Source organism: Miniopterus schreibersii (genome assembly GCF_964146895.1).
Source record: "Miniopterus schreibersii genome assembly, chromosome: 7".
NCBI classification, from domain to species: domain Eukaryota; kingdom Metazoa; phylum Chordata; class Mammalia; order Chiroptera; family Miniopteridae; genus Miniopterus; species Miniopterus schreibersii.
The window spans coordinates 31,527,349-31,550,752 of record NC_138108.1 but is presented as its reverse complement, the minus strand read 5'-3'; the positions used below and the strand labels follow the sequence as shown (position 1 = coordinate 31,550,752).

The 23,404-nt window shown below is 34.1% G+C and overlaps 1 protein-coding gene across 2 annotated transcripts in view; it reads right to left on the bottom strand.

Moving 5' to 3' along the window:
- COL5A2 (collagen type V alpha 2 chain) overlaps positions 1-23,404 on the bottom strand; it is a 254,405-nt gene that overhangs the window by 1,872 nt on the left and 229,129 nt on the right. For both annotated transcript variants that reach the window (XM_081142182.1, XM_081142181.1), the window contains 22 exons: positions 21,960-22,004; positions 21,533-21,631; positions 20,399-20,506; positions 20,075-20,128; positions 17,656-17,709; positions 17,389-17,442; positions 16,456-16,509; positions 15,930-16,037; positions 15,756-15,809; positions 15,164-15,217; positions 14,310-14,471; positions 13,545-13,652; positions 12,281-12,388; positions 11,133-11,186; positions 10,232-10,339; positions 9,646-9,699; positions 7,818-7,925; positions 7,375-7,428; positions 6,037-6,144; positions 3,891-4,182; positions 2,288-2,475; positions 496-735 (listed from right to left, as the gene is read on the bottom strand). In XM_081142182.1, the coding sequence (XP_080998308.1) occupies positions 496-735; positions 2,288-2,475; positions 3,891-4,182; positions 6,037-6,144; positions 7,375-7,428; positions 7,818-7,925; positions 9,646-9,699; positions 10,232-10,339; positions 11,133-11,186; positions 12,281-12,388; positions 13,545-13,652; positions 14,310-14,471; positions 15,164-15,217; positions 15,756-15,809; positions 15,930-16,037; positions 16,456-16,509; positions 17,389-17,442; positions 17,656-17,709; positions 20,075-20,128; positions 20,399-20,506; positions 21,533-21,631; positions 21,960-22,004 (2,268 nt within the window). The remainder of the gene's footprint in view (positions 1-495; positions 736-2,287; positions 2,476-3,890; positions 4,183-6,036; positions 6,145-7,374; positions 7,429-7,817; positions 7,926-9,645; positions 9,700-10,231; positions 10,340-11,132; positions 11,187-12,280; positions 12,389-13,544; positions 13,653-14,309; positions 14,472-15,163; positions 15,218-15,755; positions 15,810-15,929; positions 16,038-16,455; positions 16,510-17,388; positions 17,443-17,655; positions 17,710-20,074; positions 20,129-20,398; positions 20,507-21,532; positions 21,632-21,959; positions 22,005-23,404) is intronic.

The window sequence follows — 23,404 nt, the reverse complement described above, 5'->3', positions numbered from 1 at the left end:
ATGCTCTAAATTGAGGAACTGCCCTTTGTTCTTTTGAAACTTCCCGAATGGGCACTGAAAAGGTAAATTATGAAAGCCTTTTTGCTTCTCACAAATGAAACTATAATTCATCATTAAATAATTTCCTTTCTTTATATTTAGATATGCAAGTGGATATGCAAATCAGTAAAAAAATAGAAGGTATCTCAGATTTTAGAATCAAGAAATTTTAAGCATGAAACTGAGATGAAGTAAATAAAATAACTTGTAGGAGAGTCAAAGGGAGTTTGCAGAAGAGCTGGATCACATTCCAGAGATTCAGACTTTGTTTATTGTTTTGTATTAACACCTGTGCCATGCTTCATGTACTATCACACATTCAAGTTTACCCTAAAGAACTATAGACAAACTGCTATGTCTATATACAGGGTAAAATGATCCCTGCCTCTAGTGCCATAACAGTATTTTGTTTAAATAATTTCTTTAATCAGATCAATACAGATCAAAAGTACTTACAGAGCAAGTATCTTGAAGAACTATATATCTGAACCTAATGTTTCCTTCTGCTTTGATGTCCAAGTCATTTGATCCTTTAAGAACCACAGCTTTCTTGAGGTTGTTAGCTTGATCATCCATGTATCCAACGCTGTTTTTACAGATGTAAGTAATGTTCTGGGAGGCTTCTTTTGACAAAAGGCGCAAGAAGGTCATTTGAGTAATGGCTGCATTGGGTGACTGGTGGTCTCCATAAGCAAACTAGAAAAACAAAAGGATGTCTGTTATATGCAACACTGAAGGGTTTCACAGTGTTGTGTGTGTGTCTGTTGATCTCAGGTAAATCAATTTTAAAGAGTATTACTTTTATTCTTTCATATAACAGTTTATTCTACTTGCACTTATAAAAATATCTCAAAATTTTTATGAATATTCACAAGTAGGAACCTCTGTCCTTACTACCCCAACAAGAAGTGAAGAAACCAATGATAATTATACTCACCAGAGAAAGTTTATGTATTTTTAATTCTGCTTCTCAATTTCTTTTAAAAAAAAATCAAGTATATAACTTCTTTTTTAGAAGAAGGAACATACTTGAACACTGGCTTGGATATTTCATCATGTATCAAAAACAATTTATTGTTTTTACTGCTAATTATAATAAGAATTCGGAATTAACTCTTTGTATAAAATCATTTTTAACCCAACTTTTAAACAATTGTAGAAAATATGAATTACAGGTTTTTAATTAGCTAACAAAAACATATAATCGAAAATAATTTCCTACAGGCTCCTTCCTACTTATCCTCTACTTTGAGCTTATTTTCAACTCTCCCTTCTGAGCTTTTCGCAAAATAGTATATTAACTAAATTACATTTCAATTGAGTATATTTAAATTTAATTTTTTTCTGCTCATTAAATAATGGCAGATTCTGTATATCCTATTCACAGCCATAATAGGCTCACTTTATGTTCATTATGAGCATGAGTTCTGAGAAGAGGCCAGGAGCGGAGGTGAGAAGGACATTTCAGAGTTAGGTTGCCATAAAGAGATCCAGAAGGAAATACTCATTAGCTTCTGGTGCTCCAGTCACACATACGTTACAGTTTTGAAACTGAAATAGGAATTGGCAAGGCTGGTTGAGAATATAAATACTGGGCCATAAAAGAAACATAGAAGAGACTGGACTCAGAAAAATATTTGTAGGATTCATAAAGATTATAAAAATGCATTAAGTTTAAAGAATACTACAAAGTCTATAAAGTGATTTAATTATATAAATACTATTATAGTAATTATCTAGTATTTATTTATAACTTACCATGTACTAGATACTATAGTAAGCACATTATATTCACACAAAGTCTATGAGATAAATTTTATCACCCCACTTTAAAATGAAAAGCTGAGGCTCTGAAAGGTTAAGTGACTTCCTGCTGTCCCCAAGTCAGTAAGAGATCCAGGGAGCAGTCACCTAGATCTTCTGATGCTAAATTCAATCTCTGTAGCAAGATCCCTTCGAGTATACTCCACAGTCAGTGTGACATGCATTAAAGGAACTATTAATAAAAATAATTACTTTTCTACATTCCATCAATGGAAAAAGTATTATTCAAAATTTATGTTAATTCATAGCAAAACTTTGTTTATGCAATGATATAGCAACTGCAACTAATAAGAATATATGACTTTAAAATTAACATGGTAAAATATACCTGGCCAAAAAATAACAGCATAGTCCTAAATAAATATTAAGGTATAATAAATAATGAAAAGCAAAAAATACAATTTTAAGCAGCATGTGAAATTACCTGAGATCCTCTATTCATGTCGAGGCCATACCAAACAGGCTTCTGGTCAGGAGATTTGCTGGTCCACCAGGTTTTACGAGGCACACTGGACGGGTTTGCTGAAATACATGTTTCTCCTGTTTCCATATTGCAGTAAACTTTGATTGCATCTTCAACAGATCCCTGGTTAGGATCAATCCAGTACTCACCTATTTTCCAAAATAAAAATATTTGCTAAATAAAGTAAATTTCAAACATGATGATGAGTCCCTAAAAGAATTAACACAGGGTTTGAAAACATGAACTCATGGATTAAGGCTCTTTTAAGAAAGAGTATCCCAGCTAAGGAAATATTCTACAACAAAGGAAAAAGTAACTGTCACACTTTTGGTTCCTTTCTACGAGCACTGTCCTGAGGCACTTTGTCAAATCAAGGCTAAAACATGAATGTGAAGAAATATCATTATCTCCATTTTATAGATGAGAAAACTATACCAAAAAGAGAGAATCCACAGTGATTAAGTGGCTTTGCCAAAATGGATGTGTTCCCATTAAATTTATAAAGCCAATATTTTAAAGCGAATTGTAACTGGAATGCAATAAAGTAATGTACTGTCAAAACTATGAATAAAAAGTATATGAGTTGAACTTTGATTAAATGTTATAAATTATCTCTATGGCCCCATTTAGAATTGCTCTCTATTATATATAAGAATTACTTGAAATAGGCTATACCAAGTTAGGGCTTGGTGCTGGAGATATAGTCAAATACACAAACAAATATATATTTGTGCATATATCTGTGTATATATGTATACTTTATCTGTGTGTTATATATAATATGTATGAAAAACTGCATTTTAAATAAAATGAAGAGACTTCGGTGGGATGTAAAGTATAGAGCTGAGAATCAAATTTCCTAGTCTTCAAAGGTAATTTTAGCTATCACTGTCAATGTCATTTCAGAGTTAACTGGAGCTCTTAAGCATTTCATAGCTTAGTCCTATGGCCTAGAATCCCTTTTCTCTAGGTCTTATTAGATTAATCAAAATGATAGAATAATGCAAACTTAAGGCATGATTTATGCAACCAGTACAGAAGGACTACTTAATTCCAAAATACTTTAGAACATCACTATAACATAATCCTGCCAGCAGAGATTCCTAAAGTTATATCTGTAGAACATTAAACTATATGAAAGGAATTTCATATTCAAATAAGTTTAGGAGATAAAATAAACTTTCTTCTACTCTTGATGACCTGATGATATATGTTAGCATATTAAATCCCTGAGAAGTCATGTAGGTAAATAAATGTTAAACTTGCTTACACAAGTATTTTCTACATTATATCACCTCAAAATTACCAGTATTTTAAGACTTCTTTGTGGAAACGGAACTACCACAATGAAATTAGATCATTAATAGGATAGGATCATTTATTATAGTATTTATCATCTCACCCCATAATTTTTCATGTCATTGACTGTCCCCACCCCAAACCACAAACTCCCTGATATGTTTACCATTTTATCTCGAGCACCACTAAATAATTTTGGAATACAGCTGAGAATAACACAATCAGAAATGACGAACATTGCTCAAATAGACAGCTATCTACTCACCACTCTGCTTGGTGGAATGGCAAAGTTTTAAATCATCACAAGTCCGGGCTGGATGCTTTTTAGAGCCATCGGGGCTGCGCATGGTTTCAATCTGACTACTAAGTGATTTCAGGGTGGCATGGACCCCAGGGTCAGTTTTGTTTTTGTCATCAGGAGCCGCCTCATCTTCAGTAAACTCTGGAAGTGGATCTGCCATGCTCTCATCATAGTGCCCCATGATATCCCCAAGAGCAGCTGTAAGGTGACCAGGGGGGCCCGGAGGGCCAGGAGGACCAGGCTCACCAGGAGGACCCTAATTTTAAAAAAAATTGGAAAAAGATTAACCCATTTTTTTTGTTTTTGTTTTTCTATTGGACAAAAGGAACTGATGGGACTTGGTGCATAGGGAGTTACAATGCAGCACCCCAACCTGAGGGATCTGTGACTCATCTCCTTTTTTAACTAGATGGTTCTGGCCTGCCAACCTGTAACCTTCCAAGGGTGAGAAATGATGTGTGATGTTTTTCAGGCAATATATCTGCAAGTCAGCATCTGAGATACATAAGATCAAAGCACAAAATATTTGTTCTTATGTTTACCTTTAAGATGCAATATATTTTATGTTAAAATATGTAGATATGTATATTCATTTCCAAACAATTTGGGGCAAAGCAAAACTAAAATGTTCTAAAAGGATTTATGGACAGAAGCTGAAAGGGGAAATGCAGAGGAGTAGTGGGTCCTAGTTCGATAAGATTACATATCAATACCAAGGAAATACCCACAAGAAACACTAACAAGACAAATTTCTCTTATTTGAAAATAAGGGGGAAAGCACAGGAAGTCTTTTAAATGTGTATAAATTAATGTGTAAGTCAAAATTCTCTGTACTAAACAACAAAATTAAAGAATCTTCTCTTTAGTCCTTTTAGTAGCAAAAATAAAGAGTTCTTTCTCTCTGGTTTTTTGTTTTGTTTTGACAGTAAGAACTATTGTAGTGAAACGCAGACAAGCACAAAAGGTGGCAGAGGCTTGGAAGTAGGTCCTCTTTACTAATTCCCTTTTGCATTTTCCCAAGGAAGAACTTGGCAACTTGAGAGAATCAGCTGACAACCTGGAAAGATGTGTGGTCCAACTCTCACGTGGAGAGCACAGTGCTGGCAGTGAGAAGGCTGGAGTCTAATACTGGCTCTGCCACTTATTACATGGTTCTGGACAAGTTGCTTCAACCTCCAGTGCCAACATTTCCTCACCCCAAGAGACTGTTAAATCTATTGGTTGTTTTTTTAAGATCACATTATGATTTCATGAATTCCTTTATGCTAATCTCAGGGGAGGAGATTTTTTTTTTTCTTTCAAGGACCACCAAATCACAAAATAAAGTCAATCAAGAGCCACATACATCAGAGGTATTCCAATTCTGTATCTGTTTTCCATTCACATAAATAAATAGGAAATATTCCTCTTGACCACAGAAAATATAAGGTTTCTCAATTCATATAATAATACATATTTGGTTTGATGGTATTGCCAGTAAGGGGCAGAGAATAAAGAGGGAAAGGTAAATAAAACCAAAGAGGAAGAAATATCAGACAGGAAAGCATAACCTCATTTACACACATGCCACAGAAACAGGAGTATATGGCAGATATATGAGGATGGTTCCCAAAGATCTGAGAAGTCAGAGTCTAACACAATTTTAGTTTTACATAAACCTCAAGTAGATACTATTGGAAAATTGTCATAAAAATTTCTCATTGAATCCTTTCTGAATGTCATTTTCAATAGAGACAAACTTTAATTTCATACTCTTCACTGTATAGTATTTTCATGAATGATTATATTCATCAAATTTCACATTTAGTATATTGCCATTTAAAGCAAAGCAACTTTTTCTTAAGTTCCATTATAACTTGCTCTTTGCTCTTTGGTATTACATGAAATCAAGGCCCAGGTAGCTTGGACTCTAATTTTATATACTCTGAGTAGTCTACTATTTTAAGCTGTTACTTATATAGACAAGCTCTTGTGTGACTTTTAGGTTTGTTTTCAGAGTTCCTTCAATCTCTGTCTATCATGCTGCACAGATATCCCTTGGCTAGAATCCAAGCTGTGAGAACCAACAGAGTTATTAGAGTTATTTGCACGCAAACCCCTGTGATTTTACCTCAGGTCCTGCTTCTCCAACACTGCCCCGCACACCGGGAGGCCCAATAGGTCCCAGTGGCCCAGGATTTCCTTCTTTCCCTGAAGGACCAACCGGCCCTGGAGGACCCTGCAAGAAACAAAAACTGAATTTTAGATCCTATAAGAAAACTTTCACAATTCCTTTCTCTAATCAAAGAACTATTTTCCTTAGAGCTATCACAGTGATTTCTCAGATTCAGATCTTAATGACTAATAAATGGCGTTCCAGAACATTCTAACGTTTACTATTTCATCACACATAAATTATCATCCATGCACAGTAAAAGACCAGTAGCATTTAAAAACATTAATGGGCCCAGCCGGCGTGGCTCAGCAGTTGAGCATTGACCTAGCATCCAGGAGATCACAGTTCTATTCCAGTCAGGGCACAAGCCCGGGTTGTGGGCTTGATCCCAGTAGGGGGCGTGCAGGAGGCAGCCAATCAATGATTCTCATCATTGATGTTTCTATCTCTCTCTCTCCCTCTCTCTTCTCTGTGAAATTAATAAAGACATATTAAAAAAAACTTTAATGGACTAGTCATCTACTGTTATTAGTAGTAGGGACTGTTTCATCAAATCTGGTGTTGTAAACTTAATTAGAAATTCAATAACTAGGAGTAAGAAAATGACAGAAGTTGAAGTGTTTGGCATAAGTATAAGTTAAGTTTGTGTGCCTATACAAATCTCATCACATCCTAACAATTTTAATGCTACTGTTGTAAAATTTATGTATGATTTGTTTATACTATATTTAGACATAGTAGAAATTCTAATGATTTTCCTAAATAATTATGTCTGTCAATTGTCTTATGACATTAATGACCTATTAGGGGCAGCATGAATACTCATGTAGAATTTCTAAAAGCTTTAAATGTTGGTTTCACTTTATGATTTGTTTCTGAATTAAGCAATATACTTCTGAGGAAATATCACAATTACTTCAAGAAAAAAATATATCCAGCTTCAGAACATCCAGCTTCTGTCTCCACTTCATGGTAAGTCCTATTACATCATCCCAAAGAATGAAAGTTTAATGGAAATTTCAATGAACACAGAGTAAGAAAATGAACCAATCAATGAGTATATTCACCATAGGAAAGAGATTTTAATGTGGGACCATGAAATAATATGTCATATTTCAAGATATTTCTACTTAAAGGCAATTACTGAATGGTTTGTCTCATACATTTGCTGCCCACTTCAGAGAATCTGGGCAATTCTAGCTTTGATCTACAAAAACGATATGCAAGTTCTAGCAGTATATTGCCAAAAGCATTATTATTTACATCTGCAACTTGTTAAGTTCTGTTACTTACTCTTGGGCCAAATGGTCCAGGGATTCCAGCACTGCCTTGTTCACCATTTGGACCCTAAATAGGAAATAATTTTAAATGTTACCAAAGTATTTACATCCTACATTTTGTCAGTCTCAGTTTTTTAAAATGTGCTGTCATTGACATTAGCTGCATAAACTACTTCCATAAAGTCATCAATCTCTACAATGTCTTTATGAGTTGACCAATACTAAAGACAACTATAGGAATAATGGTATATATATCCTTTTATTTCTTTCCTACAAAATTACAGCTAATAAATGGGTAATTATATTGGGCAGATGGGTAATTAATTATTCATCAAGGCATTCTTTGAAATGAAAATAAAATACAAAAAGTCCATCCATTTTATAGACAAATGTTCATGTCAAGACACCTGTGTATTTTCACATGAAGGGCAAATAATACTTAAAGAAATTACTTACAGGAGGTCCAGGAAGACCCTGAAGACCAGTGAAGCCTCTGTGACCCTTCTGACCTCGGTCACCTCGGTCTCCATGATCTCCTTTGTCACCACGAGGTCCTTGGGGTCCCTAGAAACAGGGTCATGGCTGGATATTGCATGTTTAGACTACAATTTACTAAAATTCTACCTTTTACAATTGTATTTACTATAATTTTGAACATTGTATTTTATATGAATTGACATATTTACTATCTACATAAAATTAGACCTAGGAATTTTTATCTTTTGGAATGAAGGTGATCATTAAAACATAACATATATAATAATGCTTTTCTAAAGATTTAGTTTTTAAATGTTTATCTTATATTTATACTAAAATGAGGTATTTTTAAGTTTGGTCTTGCCTATCTAAAACAGTTTCAAAAACTATATTTCACATACTTGGCTGATATCATTATATAAAAATATTACCACCATAATTAGATTCTTTTAAATCAAAACATAAGTTCTTATTTACTTATGTTACTTATAAAAATAAAATGTTTATTCAATCTGCAATGTTTATTAAAACAGCATGACAGCTTGAACTGTATTTAAATAATTGACCATATTGGAAAGTTGCTAAGAGAGTAGATCCATCAATTCTGATCCTGAGAAACTAAAGAAAAAGCAATAATTAAGACTCTTATTATGAGATAAAAGCTACATTGAGAGAAGAGGTGAAAATTATCTGATCAATCTAATCAGTCTTAGGCTCCTTCCTTCTTTCCTTCTTTCCCTTCCTTTCACCTTTTCTTTCCTCTCTCCTTTCCTTCCTTCCTTCCTTCCTTCCTTCCTTCCTTCCTTCCTTCCTTCCTTCCTTCCTTCCTCCCTCCCTCCCTCCCTCCCTCCCTCCCTCCCTCCCTCCCTCCCTCCCTCCCTCCCTCCCTTCCTTCCTTCCTTCCTTCCTTCCTTCCTTCCTTCCTTCCTCTTTCAAGTCAAAGCTGAGAATTGTGATTTAATAATAGACCATGATAAGGCTATAATTAGTCTTCATAAATACAGATATTAATTTATATAACGGGTGTGAATGGAACATAAGAGACTACGTATAGAGATGATTCATTAATGTTAAGACATCTGTATAATAATAATTAGCCTGAAGCAACTGCAAATAGCAAAAAGAATTGAACATGGGCAGTGCAGTCTAGTTGAAAATAAAACATAATATTTGAAAGGTGCTTTTAAAATTTACAAAGAGCTTTTAAACCCATTATCCAATGTGATTTTTATAAAATCTTAGAAAGAAGGGTACTATTATTCCAATTATTTGGGGAGAAAACTGTGAGTTTAAAAGTCTTCATTGATTATTTGAAAGAATTCATGGTTAAATTCTGAGGAGCTACATTAAAATTGTAAAAACAAACATGAACTTCTGGGTACTATTTTAAATTAATATTTTTGCCCCCTGGCTGGTTTTGCTCAGTGGTTAGAGCACTGGCCTGCATACTGAAGGGTCCACAGCTTGATTCTGGCCAAGGACATGTTCCTCGGTTGCAGGCCCAATCTCCCCTCACTATCCCCATCTGGGCACATGTGTGGGAGGCAACCAATCGATGTGTCCCTCTCACATCGATGTTTCTCTCTCTCTCTCTCCCCCTTCCACGTGCTCTGAAAAGCAATGGAAAAAATATCCTCGGGTGAGGATTAAAAAAATAATAATAAAAAAATATTTTTGTCCAAAGCCTGAGAAATTTGGACAAAATGAAATATAAATTTTCATTCACAAATCTTAAATTGTACTTTTTCATAGAGAGTATATTTTATGTAAGAAGATATATATTTTTAAAGAAAAACAGACAACTTACGTGTAAGCCACGTTTCCCAGCTCGACCAGGTGGTCCTATAGGACCCCGTGAACCCTAGAAGAAATTTTCACAAAAATTGGTATGTAAAAAAGTGTGCATATACTATGTAGATATGGAATTAAAAATATATATATTTGCAGTTGGGTATTTATTTATGTTTATGTGTATCTATGTATACTCATGGCTAGTTAATTAAAATCAGGCTAATAGCCCTAGGTATAAGAATGCCCCTAGGTATAAGACCTAATGATACTTCTATAATCAATTTTATGAATTGACTTCACTGAATGATCACTTTAATTGTTCATGGTAGAGACACTACTTGCTTAAATTTAACATGATTTCCTATAAATCACAACATTCTTAGGTCATGAAAGTCGAAGCATCAGAAATTTTGAATACCTATTAGAAATCAAATGTTTTCCTCTCAGAATAACACAAAATTAACTCATAATGAACTGTTTATCATTCTTTGTTTAGAGTCCTTAATCAAGGGCACATGTATGATTGTATGCATGCACCTATGTAGCTCATAATACAGAATACTGATGTTTATCACTGTCAGTGTGAAACTGACTATCCTTACCGGATCTCCTCTTTGTCCCGCATCTCCTGGGGCACCAACGGGGCCGGGAGTTCCCGGGGCACCCTGAGAGCCTGGCAGACCGGCAGGCCCGGGGTCTCCACGATCACCCTGACAAGAATAACCATGATATTATTCTTTTAATATTAACTGTAAAACAGTGGTATCCTATATGCCTATGTGATTCATGATTAAACAGTATCTTTTCAAAAATTTATTTATAATTTCACTTATAATTTACTGAAATGGTTTATTTACTTGTTAATAAATCAAAACTTCTCCCCAATTTCAGACCTCATTGCTCCCCTCACTCCTGCCCCATTACTTCCACAGTCAAGACTGCTGGAATATAGGAGTGGTCACCTCCAGAATTTAGCATGTTTCTTAAACTAGAAGTCTTCACAATGGGGTGTCTATACTCTTGGGATAAACAAAGATTTGCCGAAGAGTATGAAAACAGAACATGTTAAGGAAACCACTTAGATTTTCAACTCCACATGTGTTCTTTGAGAAAACTGATTTGGAGCATCCATCCCCACTCCTCTAAAATAATTACTCTTCTCCCATGCATGAAAGAAAACCAGACATCATACCATCTCCATTCTACTGTGGTGCAATACCAGAGGTGTGTACTCCTTGGGGCCTTCATGTTGCACCAAATATAAAAGCAATTTGCTTTCCTTCTCTTAATAAAAAATGCCATCTTACTTTACTGTGTACTCAAATCTTATTTCATTGATAAGATCTACCAAAATTATAACCTTACAAAAAAGGTTGCTTCTATCATAAAAAGCAGGGCTGTATTAGAGCTATGAGGAGAAAAGATAGGTTTTTACTCTTTACTATTAGAAAGATTTCAAATTTACATTACTCCAGATTTTTTAATCAGTGGAATTGCCCTTACACGTTCTCCAACAGCACCATCCCTTCCAGGAGTACCATCATTACCCGCTGGGCCCTATTAAGAAATCACATTTAAAAAATGAATTAACGGAGTAATAAAAAAAATCTCATTCCAACTGCCAGAAAAATTACAGCATGGTTACACCTCCCTTCTAGAAACTAGAATTAGCATTCATGAAAATCTCAGTAAAAGGAAAGCTTTTGTCATCTTTTATAATACTTTGAATTGCTTGTAAAATTAATATATTTTTACTTAATCTAAATTCTTCATTTCTATTTTTTATTCTAAAAATAGAAAAAGTTCTCAAATTCTTTGAAATAAATATACAATAATTACATTCTTGCTGTTTTGTTTTGTTTGTATTACTGGTGAATGGTTTTTCTCACTTTTACTTCTTAAGCTTATCCAAAAAATATCTGTAAAATTATTGAAATAAAATAGCTGTACTTAGAATATCAAATTACTTTTTAAAATATATAGTCTTATCTCCTTATATATTTTAATTTTTTTCAGAATTATGTTTTTACCATTTGATAAAAAAATTGCTCTGAAATGCATTGACTGATTCTTCCTCAAAAATGTGACAGTAACTGTTTGGTGATTTATTCATTACAGCACTAAATACAGCAGATTCCAACCTATAAGTTCTCAAATCTCTTTTCAGAAAGTTCCTTTCAAAAGAGCCTAAGGGAACATTACATCAATAATGTTACTTTATAGTGATATTTAGGTAAAATTATCTCTACTTTGCCCTTTTCACAAGTTGTAATATATTAATCCTATCACTATAGAACATGGCAATTGTGACAAATATACTATTAACAGAATGAATTAATAACAGGGGGAAAGATGAATGAATGTGTCCTTTTACGTTCAAAACAATTTGGCAACAACCTAAATCAACTAAAATACTTGGCTCCAGACTAAATGAAGGTTAGTCAGTGCAAAAACACCTATCTTATTACCATTTCTTTATATCATCATTTTCTCAGCTCTCTAGGGAAGCAGAGTACATCAAATAACATCACTAAGCAACTTCTTCCAAGTAAAATGTATAATCAATTTCTAAACTTCTAAATCGATATCTAAATTTTAAAAAGTGTCCCCATAACACCCAGAAAACAAGAGTTACTTTCAGCAGTACTCACTTCAGGTCCCGGTTCCCCTACAGGGCCATTTGAGCCTGGGGGTCCCACAGGTCCAGGTGGCCCTTTATCTCCTGTTGCACCAGTTGCTCCTACTTTTCCTGGTGTGCCCTGAAATAAAGTATAAATATGTCAACCACTTCTAAAGAAATTCAAGAATGTCAGTTCATATAAAGATTGTTTATTCAAATGGCACCTTCATCTCCCTTCTATAGTAATAATTATCCACTATCTCACAACATCCAAGTCACTGTAGTGCTTTCTTAGAGGCATGGCCACTTTTCATCACTCTCATCCAGAGGTATCACAGGAACTAAAAAGTAGCTTTCTCCACCAGCTCAGGTGTGCATTTGGGGTTCTAATTTAGTGTATTATGGTCAATTCTGGCTGCCCTTCTGGAATGTGCGCCACTAGTAAGACATTCCCATTCTTATTTACTTCTGCTTTGTCTGTTCACTTTATTTCTATATCCTTGCACTTCTTTCTGTCTTACCGTTGGGAGATATTACTTCCAGGTCTTTGGTCACATCTGATAAAAATAAGACATTCCTTAACTCCTTGTTTGCTGGTTTCAGATCTCTACCCACATGCCCCCCACTTCCAAGGTCCAAGCACTCCATATAAAAACATCACTTATTTACTTTTCTCAAGTATATAAACTTCAAGCAGTAAAATTTTGTTTCTTCAAGGGTAATAATGAGTCAAGCTTTTATCCAGACTCCAGGGAATACGAGATTCTTAGAACCCTCCATGGAATAGGATATTACTTTCAGAGGTTTTCTTTATAGTTCAGCCCATTTTTACCTCCAATATTACTCAGCTCCGTAATAACTGAGCTCTGTCTTCTCTTTGATGGTTTATAGAGAACGTGCTCTCTGAACTGTGAAATGTGGATGTTTTGTTAGGCATGTTTATTTAAGAAGAAGCTACCTACTCACCAGGAGATTATCCCTCTTCTCCAGTTCCTTGGATATTTTTAATATTTGAAGGAAGATTTAGAGTCACCTAAAACCCATATCCTTATTTGTTTACTTCTCTAGCCTCAAGGTTAAATAAATACACTTTTCAAAGACTTTGTAAGGTACTTAAATAAAGAATTTGACATTTGAAGTCAAAAGCTTTTGAAGATACTCAGAATTTGTGTCAAAAGAAAAGACTTTAAATCTATGTAGCAATGTATATATAATATATATTTTATATATATATATATATATATAAATCATATTACACATAATCAGATGAAATACTGAATAATGCAGCTACGTACCGCTGGTCCCGGCAGGCCAGGCATGCCTCGCTCTCCACGCTGCCCAGGCATACCAACAATTCCTCTTTGTCCAGTAGTTCCAGCTGGACCAGGGGGGCCATCTGGACCCTAATTTCGAGGATAAACTAGAATTAGAAATTGTCCAGAGTAAAACTATATGCAAGAAATTGGCAATAGATCACAGCTATACAGGGGATTTTTTTTGGTATAAGAATAAGTTCACTGTCTCATAAGACCATATTATATATAAGCAATCACAATTTACAATCCACATAGAACTTCTAACGTTATTTAAAAAGTAAATATAGCTTATCCATTGAAAAAGAACTTGAAGATTAATATGAATATTGATGGAAAGAAGAGGCAACTATTCAAGCAAACATTTTTCCTCTTTCTAAAAGGACACATTTTAAAAATAAAGAAAATAATATGATTTATCTGAACACATTAATGTTTAAAGGCATTTGGATATTAAATAACATAATGTACTTTATAAAAATTTTCTTCATGCAATGCCGATATATAAGAAAGTGTTTTCTTTAGATTTCAAATGCCATATTCACTAGTGTTATATTTTTATATATGCACATATATTTTTCTAAAGCAGAGAACTGCAAATTAAAAACCCATAGGGCATAAAGATTTATGAAAGTGCCCAGGATAATGTATAAATAGTTTCTTTGTGACAGTGATTATTATGGATTTCTATTAGCAAATTTCTCAATTAGAGAAATCTCTGGTCTAGAACAGAGATGCCAAACTTACAGGTTGTCCATCTTCTCCTGGGTCCCCTTTGTCTCCTGGGCCACCGGGGGGGCCAGCTGGTCCTCGATCTCCCACTCGCCCATGAGAGCCGGGATCCCCACGAAGACCTGGAGGTCCCTCCTTCCCAGGTTCCCCTAAGGGTCCTGCGGGCCCTGGAGCTCCCTAGTATAACACAGAAAGAAACCCAGGAGGGCAAAGAGGAAGCCTCATTGAAGGAACTGATGCAACGGTCTGTGCCTCAGAGGCAGTTTCCCAGGCCTCATAGGTCTAATTTTCTTGTTAGATAATCAGTCATTCAGTAGATTTAAACAAAATTAAAGAAAACACAGCTGCAGACTCATTCCCCAGAAGAATATCTAAATCATTCGCTGACAGTTACCTTTGAGTCATTGTTAAAAGTGTGCTGAAATTAACTTGAATTTTCAAACTTCTTAATGCTCTGATCCAACAATAAACATATAACATTTTATTCTGTCTGATCTGATCTTATAAAGAAAGAATAATATTTATTAAACAAAGTTTCAGAAATGCTTTCTAACTGAAGGAAAGGATCATTAGCACACAATACTGTTAGTATTTGGTAACCATATGGAATAATAGTCAAATATTGGTGCTATAAAGGACTTGAAAATAAGTTCTTCCAAGATATATTGGATGATTAGAGCTGAATTTGCTTTGACAACATACCAGTATGAATGATCAGAATAAGAGTTGTTAATGGGGAAAAAAATCATTAATGGATTAAATTAAAGAATAAACAATAAGAATTAAATATATGTCTCTATATAGTATGTACATATGTGTGTGTTTGTGTCTATTTTCACATGTGTGTTTGAATTACTGTATTGACTTACAACAGGGCCTGGTGGTCCAACTCTGCCGGCAGAACCAGGAAATCCTGTAGCACCCTAGAAATATAATATCATAAAAACAATTATAAAATAATGATTAATGACATATGCTTTGGGGGATCTATTTTTTTCACAGGGATACTTAGGCCTTTAGGTTCTCTTTCTTGTTGTGACCAGTGTATATATATTCTTGCATCCTATGTGTTTGAGAGTGGATCTAGATTCATTGGTAGGAAGGATGTTATTTTTCTCTTTCCACTCAAAATTTATCGTGAATATATACACATAAGTTTCAGGCAAAGGCTAAAATCACATTAATATTTTATATAATATAATTATATAGAGTGCTTCAACATTATTCATTACCTCTTCCACAGGTTATATATTATTTATATTATATATGAGGCAGGTGGGTCTCCAAGATCGTGCAACTAATTTTGACCCAGATCTCCAAGTTAAAGCCCTTTCCACTATAGAATATAATGATACACGTAAACATTTGTTGTTACAGCTTCAAATTAACTTTAAAATATCTATGAAGCACTAGATATCTTAACTAATTGTGTGTAATTCCCAGAGCTTCAAAGCAACTTACAGGTGGACCCTGAGTTCCTCTACCACCTTTTAGTCCAGGAACACCATTAGGACCCTGAATAGAAAGAAGTAAACAAAAGATCACTGTAGTAAAGCAACATGGGCTAAACACAAGGTCTAAGTATTGAGCACTGGACCCAAGATATGGTTTGTTTTTGTTGTTTTTTTAGCTTACATGAGGGCCTGGGGATCCTGCTAGACCTTGTGGTCCAGGAGAGCCAGCATCTCCCTTCTGTCCTGGCTCTCCAGGTTCACCTTTTACTCCAGGCTGCCCATCAGGACCCTATATCAATTGTATAAATAAGCAGTTGATTATAACACTTATAGATAAATTATTTTATAGTAATTATTAGTAACATTATTAACATATAATCTAATCACCTATTGTAAAATGGTGCTTTATAATCAGTATTATAGCATAGAAGAAAAAAATGGACCGATGATATCTTTAAAGACAGTCTGAAAAAAATAAGTTATCCCATCATATTTTTACTACAACAAATTAGTGCAGAACTTGAAACTGTGTAAACTCATTCATTTTTGTGTTAGTCCATGAAATATACTGAAAATGAGAATGCCTAGAAAACTGTAAACTTTCCAGAATCTTTTACCTTCAAAACATATGGTAATGAAAATTAATTAAACTCATGCTCTAACAAGAGGAGTGTTCACTGTAAGTAAGAGATATTTGAAAATTATACCTGGGGTCCAGCAAAACCAACAGCACCAATTGGGCCATTTTCACCACGAGAACCCTAAGAGAAGACAAATATTACTAGAGATTTCACACCTTATTATAAATAGGAATGTTACAGCATTATTCGCAGTGAACAAGACATGGAAACGACCAAAGTGTCCTTCAATAGAGGACTAGATAAAGACGATGTGGTGCATGTATACAATGGAATACTACTCAGCCATAGAAAAGACAAAATACTGCCATTTGTGACAACATGGACGGACCCTGAGAATATTATGCTAAGTAAAATAAGTCAGTCAGAAAATGATAAGAACTATATGATTTCACTCATATGTGGGATATAAAATTGAAACTCACAGACACAGACAGCAGTGTGGTGGAACCAGAGAGAAGAAGGTGGGGGTCGGAGGGCAGAGGGGGCCTAATGTATAGTGGCGGAAGATGGTTTGACTTTGGGTGCTGGGCATAGAATGCAATATATAGATCTTGTTTCATAGAAGTGTTCACTTGAAACCTATATGATCTTATTAACCAACATCACCCCAATAAATTTAATTTAAAAAATTTAAAAATACAATTACATAAATTCAGAATGTCTTGAAATTATATATAGAAAAATCAGACACATTGCTTGAGGAAGACTCTTGAGTGTGATATAGATATAAGGACCACAGAACAAAATTTCCAAGGTCTGAAGTTTCAAAGAAGTCTCTTAATTATTTAGTTAATGAGATGCTTACCTAGACTTACTTGATTGTATCAAATTAATACACTGATCATTTTTTAAGTTTAATGAGAAAAGTAAAAGTTGAAAACCAGAACGTTATAAATAACCTAATCTAACAGACATGGTTTTATAAAAATACCAAGATAAAATGATGAATTGTTTTATTGCTCAATGTCATACTAAGACCATCCAAATACTGTCACTTACAGGATTGCCACGCGAGCCAGGAGGGCCAACTAAACCTCGAGGACCAGGTTCACCCTAGAAAGCAAATTTCAAGTGGTTATTGTTCAAAACAGTAGCAAGACATAATATAGCTGCAGGATGTTGGGCACTGTATATAGGGCAGATAATGGGGAAAACTATGAGATGATCTAGCCCAACTAGCATATTCTATAAAAGCAAACATTAAAGAGAAAGAGCCTGCATCCAGACACCATGATTCTGAGTCCACAAAATAATTTATAACATTACCTTTTCCCCAGTGGGACCTGCAGGACCTGGAGGACCCAAGGGACCTGGAAGACCCTGTCAATAAACAGAACATAGGATATTGAAGGAAAGAATGCAGGTAAACTTCCATGTTTAAACAAGTAAGAGGGGACTGTTTTGTTATAATGTGGCTGCTTTTGCAAAACATTACATATAATAAATAATATAATCTGTATATTCTCAAGGTTTTTCTATCTAGGCTAGAAAATTTCCATTGAATTTTCTCCACAGTTTCAATCTCTTTCATCCAACTCAACTCATCCAACTATAACACTGTCTTCAAACATTAGTTCTAAATTAATGCTATTCTTTACCAGCGTCTCCTTGTTTCTTAGCCTATTTAATTTTGCTAATACCTATTTGAAATTTGAGTATAGACTAAAAAGGGACTTTTCTTCTTTTGTACAGAATACTGTTTTCTTAAATTATGACACACTAATAAAATATCACTCTTTTTATTTCAAAAAAGTGAAGTTGTGTTAAAGCATGCAGTTTTCTACATTCTCCTGATATGTAAAGACATGCTTCTATCCAGCTACACTAAGATGAAAGGGTTCTTCTGCTCAGTGCATAGGGGAGCTACCACATGGTCACACTATTTCAACTCCTACACTATATTGCAGTTCTTTCTAAAACAAGTTTTCTCTTTGATATATGTGTATTGCCTCTTCATGTGAGCCCAAATATTCTTTTATAATTTAATTTCTGTATGTATTACTGAAGGAGATTAAGGAACAAAAATAAGTTTTCAATTTTATATTTTTGACAAGAACATGAGAAAACTATAATATTAAATTATCTGGAGCTATAATGGAACAATATTCTTCCAATAAATTACATAATATACTTCCTTAAAGGATTTGATGAAATATAAAGAATAAATTTACAGACTTTTTTCATACAAAGAAAACGTGTCATTCATTTTTTTTCTTTTATTATGAGATTATAGCAAATACTCTGCTTTTCCCTTAAAAAAAAAAAATTGCCTTCACTAAAAATAAAGCATTCATTGCTAAAGTCTCGATCCTATCACATTGCATTTTCAAAGTAGTTCTTAAGAACAATAACTATGCATGTCAGATTTTCCCTTATAACTGTCAATGCATCACTCCTTCAAATAGCACTGCACTACATACTATGCATACATAGCATACCATTCATAACAAAAAATACAAACAATATACCAGATTTGCTTAGACTATTTTTAAAATATTAAATCAAATATTAGGTTTAATTAAAAGGCAAGAAACATTTCATGTCCATAATTTGCTACACTAAGTGATTAGCTTTTCAGGAAAAAAAAAAGAGGATAATTACCAATAAGGCTAAAACTTTTCTGTACATTTTCTAATAAAAAATTAATATAATATGTTGGGGCCTGGAGGGATTGAACAAAAAAAGAGAGAGAGAGAGAAAGAACTCATGGACATGGATAACAGTGTAATGATTGCTTGGGTGGGGTGGAAGTAGAAGAGGGAATAGGGGGCTAAATGGTGACAAAAAATAAAATAAAAATTACATTAACCATAAAAAAGCTAAGATAATTAATATATTAAGTGGTTCATCATGCAGAATCAATATATTAACAGTGGCTTAGTATGTTGCCTTTTTTTAAATATACAACTGCTATTGCCAGAACACAACAGGACAACCAAGAACAAACAATGTCATACTGAAATAGAAGTTTTTTATCAGATATCATGAACTTTCCAGGAAACGGTGAATGTCTGAGCGACTGCAACTACCTGCTCTTACATAAAAGAATCATTTATGTCTGAAGATATATTTTCAATCTGACTGTCTGATTTTCTTAGAGTTGCAAGTGCATTCTATTTTTTAAGACCTAAAACTTGTTAGACGTCAATTTCTGACATGACATGAAACAATGCTTTGGGATCAACCATCATTCTTTACATTTCACTTATTCAGCCTCCTTATTGATGAAAGCATTAATGATGATTCACCGTGCAGTTTTCTCACCCCTAACATCCAGTATATTGAGAAACATTTATCACAACTTTGATTACTCTACAACACTCTACTTGCCTGAACTGGAATGAGGTCTAGAACAGCACACTAGATCAGCTGTTTAATAGAAATAAACATTGCCTTTGAAATAAAAAGATGATAAAGAAAGATTTTTAAAAGAGGGCCCCACCGCTTAAAGCAGTGATCTCTCACAGATCTCTCAACAGCGACTTTACTTTTTGGCTGCCCTAATTCAAGGTAAGCAAAATGAGTATGCATGGTTAATCAACATCAAAGCTCAGATTTCATCATTCTCCAAATCCTGACCACCATGGAAACATTATAAATTTTATTTTGGAAAGTTCAGGCAAATTCATATGATGATGATAATGTTGATTTTTAGGCCAGCAGGAAAACGAATGATTTCACTTACTCTTGCTCCATCATTTCCAGCTGTGCCTTCAGCACCTTTCTCTCCTATGCCACCCTGGGAAAACACAAAACACCATTTATTCATTTGTTGTCTTTTTCTCACACTTGCATAGAAGCTTCATGAACAGAGATGGATCTCTTATGCTCATAGCTGTATGCCCTTGAGCCTAGAGCAATGCCTGGCACTGTACAGTCTCTCAATAAATATATATTTAAAAAATGAATGAATGACTTGTGACTCAAGATGGTAGGAGTAAAAGTCTGCCCAGAAAATCATTATCAGTCGAAAATGTAAATGAATGAACTGAAAAACACACACACTTACTCTGTCACCTTTGGGGCCAGGAGTTCCTGCAATTCCTCTTTCTCCAGGCATGCCTTGAAGACCTGGTGGGCCTGTATCTCCAGGGGTGCCAGTTGGTCCTGGACTGCCCTAAAACAAACCAACAATAAGTTCACCTAAGTATTCAAATTGAATTATATGGATTTACTATTTTGGTAGGTCAAAATAGAATCTCGGAGATTTCATATGGTTAAACCTAGTGCTTGTATTTTTCATTTGGAAAAATTGCCTTCAAGTTCATTAAAAAAAAAAAATCAGACCTGCCGCTTTGATTATTGGCTTATGTTTTCAACTTTTCTCTTTGGGGAAATTAACTACTGATTCAAATAAAAATGATAGAGCTTCCTTTTTTTCTTTTCTTTTCTTTTCTTTTTTTTTGGTAACATCATGGGATTCTAATAAAGAAAGAAGGTATTACATTTAGAGAGTATTTCATTCTCTCTGTAATAAACCGATGATATTAAGCTGGTTGTCAGTGATTAAGTTGAGGCAGATCTTAGGCAATCACTCTGGACCTTAAAGATTTGATAAGGATCTAATGTTGCAGAATCATGAAAAATTCTACTTCAAATGTTTGGACTGAAACTGGCTACATTGTCTTCTACCAATGTTAAAATGGTACCCCAAAAAGAAACGGTACTGATTTTTGCCTTAGGATGTATTGTATGTTAGATTTCAAAAACAACATACTTTCATATATTTTGTAAGCAGAACTGTGGAATTCAAGACAAGAAAAAATGGAGCCTATGATTAGAAATACCTCCTCATAAATTATGCAATTTTCTATTTCTTGTTTCTGTTTATTAATGGAAGTCATTAATCAAATTTATATAATTAAATTTATATATAAAGTTATATATAAATGGGTCTGTATATGAGAATGTACCACTAAGTGTACTAAACCATAAATCCCATCACAAAAGTGAGACTCCTTTTTAGCTGACTCATTAGTACCAAGGAAAAGCCTAGTAGGTGCACATTAAATATTTGTTGAAGAAGAAAATTATATAATCAAATAACTTACAAACATAAGAGAAATAAATTCTAGTACCACCATGTGTTTATTGAGCAGTAATTTTAGAACATTTTCAATACCAAACTCACTACCATACTTACCTTTGGACCATCAGGACCATGTCCTCCAGCCATTCCCTTCTCGCCAGGGAGTCCGGTTGTTCCTGGCTCTCCTCTTTCCCCTGGATTTCCCCTTTCTCCCTAGAACCACATTGGAATGTTAAACAATCTCAGTGCTTGATCTACAAATGGGTTAAAAATACTCCTGAAAATCTGAAAAAAGGCTTCTCCTCGAGAAAAAATTTAGAAATGAACAACTACTGAAGCTCAATTTTCTAATTTAGTGATTAAAAAAAGAAACTTGAAGTAAGGATATACTAGTTTCACAGCACATAATATTTCTTATAAGACTGATTTTCATCAAGTAGAAGAATTTTAATGCTAAAATAAAGCCCACTTTAAGATAAAAGGTGCTTTTTTAAAATGGAAGCCTGGAAGCCAAATTAGTAATGAAGGAGAAAACACTTACTCTAGGTCCCAATGGGCCAACTGCTCCAGGGTCTCCAGGAACTCCCTATAAAATACATTTTTTTAAAAAAAAAAAAAGGAAGAAAACCTTTAAGCTTAATTTTATTTATTTATTAGAAATCTTTCCAAATCAAAAAATTAATTTCTTTTAATGTACTATTGGGAGTCTGACTAAGCTCAAAATATTGAAGAAAGAAAAGTGTATATACTTTTACAAAAGAGTGGACATCACATCTATTGGATGGAAATATTTTTCCAGAAAAATTTATATTATAACTGAATATTTGATTTTTGGCAATGAATACATGCAAAATATTATCTCACAAAGACAATGCATTAGTTTTTTTAAGGGATAAAATAATATATATACTAAAAGCCTTTTATTTCCTAATGAAATGTGACAAACTTTTAATAGAGAAAAGTAAAATTAAAAGCAATGAAATACTGATCTTTTAAATAGAACCAATTCGACTTAATTTAGTAAATATTTCTTGAACATATAATATGGGAAACACACTCTACTAGGAATTGTGGGTTCAAACTAGTGCAGCCATGATGACATTAAACATTTGATCTTAACTAATGAAAAGTTTGTCATTTAAAACTTTTTTCTTTGATAAAGATAATCACTATATCAAGTAGGCCTCTGTTCTTATCCCTTAAAATTATTGTCTTCATTGAGGTGTGATCTTCGTAAAACCCAAATCTAATAGTATTACTCCCTACTCAAAAACCCTTCATTAGCTTCCCATTATCTAATAATAAGAACAAATAGGACTCAAATTAAGACTCTCCATAATCTGACCCCAATTCACTCCAGCCTCATCTTCACCCTCGAGTTGTACTCCACATTCCTGACTTACAGAAGTTTTTTCACTGCCCTAATTTGATCAGCAAGCCTTTGAACTTACTGTTCCATTTCCTAGTGCACTTTTTTACCTTTCCTCCTCCCCGGTTTCCATCATTCATTCTTCAGATCTTGTAAAAAATATTATTTTGTCCAGGAAACTTTTCCTAAACCCTCAAATCTGAATTATTAGCATATTCTATGTTTTCATATACACAGTGCCTCCCCAACCATAGCATTCAGAACTATTCTGTCTTCCTACACTCTCTGTCTCTTACTATAATATAAGGGCAAGGTTCATTTCCACCTTTTTCAATTGGTGAAGGCCAAGGTTTAGTAGAGCTAAGCACACAGATCTCAGCAAATATTTGTTGAATGGTGGAATGAATGAACCATTCAAAAAAAAAAAATTAAATAAATCTAGTATTCATAAAATGACAGAAATAAAATAGTATCTGTTCATAACAGTTTGTAGAGTCTCCAGTAAAACTCTATAGTATGATTAAGATATATTTAGTTATTAAGAACACAGTTTGGGGAAGCATATGATCTGGGTTCAAATCACATCAGCTATGTGACCTAATATCTGTGCACCCCTT